This window comes from Arachis duranensis, chromosome 3 (genome assembly GCF_000817695.3).
Source record: "Arachis duranensis cultivar V14167 chromosome 3, aradu.V14167.gnm2.J7QH, whole genome shotgun sequence".
In the NCBI taxonomy this organism is placed as follows: Eukaryota; Viridiplantae; Streptophyta; class Magnoliopsida; order Fabales; family Fabaceae; genus Arachis; species Arachis duranensis.
In genome coordinates, this window is record NC_029774.3 from 28,901,214 (window position 1) to 28,904,703 (window position 3,490).

General features: G+C 28.8%; 1 protein-coding gene across 2 annotated transcripts in view; it reads right to left on the minus strand.

The window, feature by feature from the left end:
• Positions 1–482: 482 nt before the first annotated feature.
• Positions 483–3,490, minus strand: part of LOC107478401 (protein trichome birefringence-like 31) — a 5,647-nt gene continuing 2,639 nt past the window's right edge. The window contains exons 3-5 of one of the 2 annotated variants that reach the window (XM_016098539.3): positions 2,956–3,155; positions 1,940–2,086; positions 485–1,036 (exon numbers count right to left, since the gene is read on the minus strand). In XM_016098539.3, the coding sequence (XP_015954025.1) occupies positions 679–1,036; positions 1,940–2,086; positions 2,956–3,155 (705 nt within the window). In that variant the 3' untranslated portion in view covers positions 485–678. Of the gene's footprint in view, positions 1,037–1,939; positions 2,087–2,955; positions 3,156–3,490 lie in introns of both variants that reach the window. The other variant, XM_052259510.1, reaches the window with a different exon arrangement.

Below are 3,490 nucleotides of genomic sequence, written 5' to 3' on the forward strand. Positions count from 1 at the left end.
AAAATCATAAATATTAAGAACAAAAAATATATTTTACTCTAACTTTAGAAAACCATGATTATTAGATGATAAATTATAGGAGTTAATTTTGATATGAAATAAATTATCATTTGTACCCATGAAAGATATAAACGCTGACAAATGTCTATATAAGAATAAAACGACAATTATAACCACAGAAAATAGTTTATGTGTGCCAAAAGTACCCTAACAGACTAATTGCATAACCAACGTCCGAGTACTTTTGGCACATGAAGACCCTCTTCTATAGTTATAATTATTGTTTTATTCTTATACAAATATATTTGTCTGTATCTTTCATGGATACAAATGATAATTTATTCTTTTCATATGTTATAAAAATGTTATTTTTATTTAAAATGTGGTCAAACAAATAAATTATACTTTTTAAATAAAAATTAACATAAAAAAATGTTTTTGACATTTTCATTAGAGTAATTCCCATAATAAATTACCTATGTTAATAATATCAATGATGTTTTCCTTAACTGAAGATGTGTCTTGTAAATCTTCTTTCACAAGGCTGCAAATGTGCAACTTTTCCTTGGTACATAACGTATCTACTACTTCATATGAATATCCAATTACTATGTTTCCACTTTCTGTTGAAAAATTATGAAGATCGTAATTGAGAGATGCCAGCGCCATTTGGGCATGTTAAGAAAAGTTTTGATAATCCTTCAATAGATATGAATATAGGATCTGATTCCATGCATCAGGGACTCCAGGTAAGCACCAATGAATGCAATCAGCAAAAGATTTTGGGTTGGCTCTCTGTTCTTTTGTCAAGAGCTTGCCCCTGCGTTCGCCATAAAGCGATGTATGAGCATCTTTTCTGTACTCTGATAACTGGGTGATGTTCAACAACATCACATTGATTTGCAGCTTTTGAAGTGCATCATGTACTAACTTCATGATCTCCAGATTCGAGCCGCTCCCCCAATATGGACGACCCTGGATTGGATATGATTCGTTGAAGCAGTTTTCGTCTGTACCAGGCCTCCATTCCCAGCTCCTAAAGAAGAAAATCATTTGTTACTCTTCTTAAAAGAGAGTTTCATTACTGCTCTTTTTATCCAGATTTAACATTTTGCAGAAGAAAGCTCAAATCTGTATAATCTTTGATATTAAAAGAAGTAGCTAATGATATTACATTTGAAGTCTTTAACCATTCAAATATTGAAACCTTTTTTCAAGAATATTATTCATACACCAAAATCAGTTACTAAATTCAGCCATCAATATATTTATATATAAATACATGTGTGATTTAATTTATTTTTAATATGTATTTATACTCTAACGTATATTTTATAATTTTGATATACATATAGTATAGTCAAACATTTTATGACCTTTTTATTACATGTTAGATCTCTAAGGCTGCGTTTGTTTATAGAGACAGGACACTAAGACAGAAACACTTTGGAAGAGGATATATGGACAGAAACAATGTGTACAACATCCTAAAAGGAAGGATATGGGGACACTAACAAGAGACACAATTTTTTTTCATTTTTTCTTTTATTATTTTTATTAATTTTTCATAATTATATATTTTATTGTTATATTTTTCATCTCAAATTTTTTTAATGAAAAAAATGAGAATAAATTAAACTTTTATAATTTGTTCTATTTTATCACCAAACAGAATATAGAAACACAAAATTTTGTGTCTCTGTCCTTCACTGTCTTATTCTTTTCTTGGTGTCTTGTCTTGTTCTGTTCTCAGAAACAAACGCAGCCTAATAGTGTAAATTACGAGACTAGCGTTTTATAATGATACATATTAGTCTTTTTATACATGCTCAGTGCGAAGACTAATATATCTTTTTTTCTTTTTTTTTTTTTGTTTTCAAGTACTTGGCAGCAGAACTCTAGTAGATGAAGCTTTGGAGGTGAAGGCTTGAGAGCTCACCAGAGATGTGTGGGAGACATGCTCATAAAGAAGACTTTTTGAGTCTCTTGTTTGATGTTGGATTCCAACCAGCTAGACCAAGTTTCCAAAGCCAAACTGTATGCTGTGGTCACATTATACTCTTTTACGCTGTCTGGGGATCCATAACTAAAATTTAAAAAGATGAACGACTCAATAACAAAGGAGTGAAACATGTGGACATAATGGCTTAAGAAAAGATATCTGTACTCAATTTTGTATATTTGAATTTATCACCTTTCATTTTTATTAATGTATTAAGGAAAAGTATAGGGTACCAATATATTATCTGCCAACTTCTGCCAACTCTTATTTATATTTGTGTTTCATGAAAGTGTGTTCGTAGATGTGTCTAATAATTAATATATTTTAAATACATATATAAAGAGACATATCCAGAAAATATATCTATAAAGACACTTCTATTAAACACAGTTATAAAAAAGACATTTTTATTAGACACATCCATGAACACACTTTCATAAAACACAATTATATAAGAGTTGGCAGAAGTTGGCAGATATGCTGTTGGTAACATAGCAGAACCGATGTATTAATACGCATTAACATGGTTATTGCTCACATTTTTTATAAATTAAATCTGCATAATATTAATAAACATGACATTAATCAAGATAGTAAGTACTTTGTTTATCTCATATAGAGAAGTCTTAGACTCAACTTTTAGAAATAGCAAAAATATTCTTTTTTTTTATAAATTGTATATGATAAAAGATATTTTAAAAAACAAATTTGTACACAACATTATTTAATATATCATAGAAGTAGAATATTATACATATAACTTTTTATGTATATTTTTTAATTTTAGTATTAAAAGTAGTTGATAAGAAGAGTGAGAAGATAAAAAAAAAGATCTTTTATACTATAAGAAAAATGTATAAAAAAGTGTAAAATAAAAAGATGTAGATGAAAAATAATGCTAACATCAGTTTTCTTTAAAAAACGTGATGAATGGTTACTATTTAGGTACATACGAAGCATTGATGAGAGGCTTGTGCATCCACCAAACATAACTCTCAAACACCAATATGTCCACTCCTTGCCAATGTTTTCCATGGTTAGCAATTGAATCTAGCCTTACCATACGTTTATGTACAGTATGATTTGTTGCATGATCTGAAATTGATTCCACAATGAACGGAGCCCAGTAGTATTCAATTGATGCATTGAACTCCTGCAAAATAATTCAAGAGAAAATCTTAAAAAACTTGGTTTTCCAATTATTTCATGCTTTTGCCTATTGCATGCTTTTTTACATTAAAAATCAATTACTTCAATCGGTATAAAATATATATTAAAATAATTTTTTTTATATATACATATGCACTTTAGAAATACTGCACATGACATTAGTTTAATCCCTAAATATTTGTGACATCATTTTTGTCATGTATTCTTAGAAAGCTAAGACTTGATTGAAGCATGATGCTTTCCATTTCATTTTATTTGATGATTTGATTTTCCTGAAAAGATGAAGTTTGTTTGAAAAAAAAAAAAAAGAAGGGATGA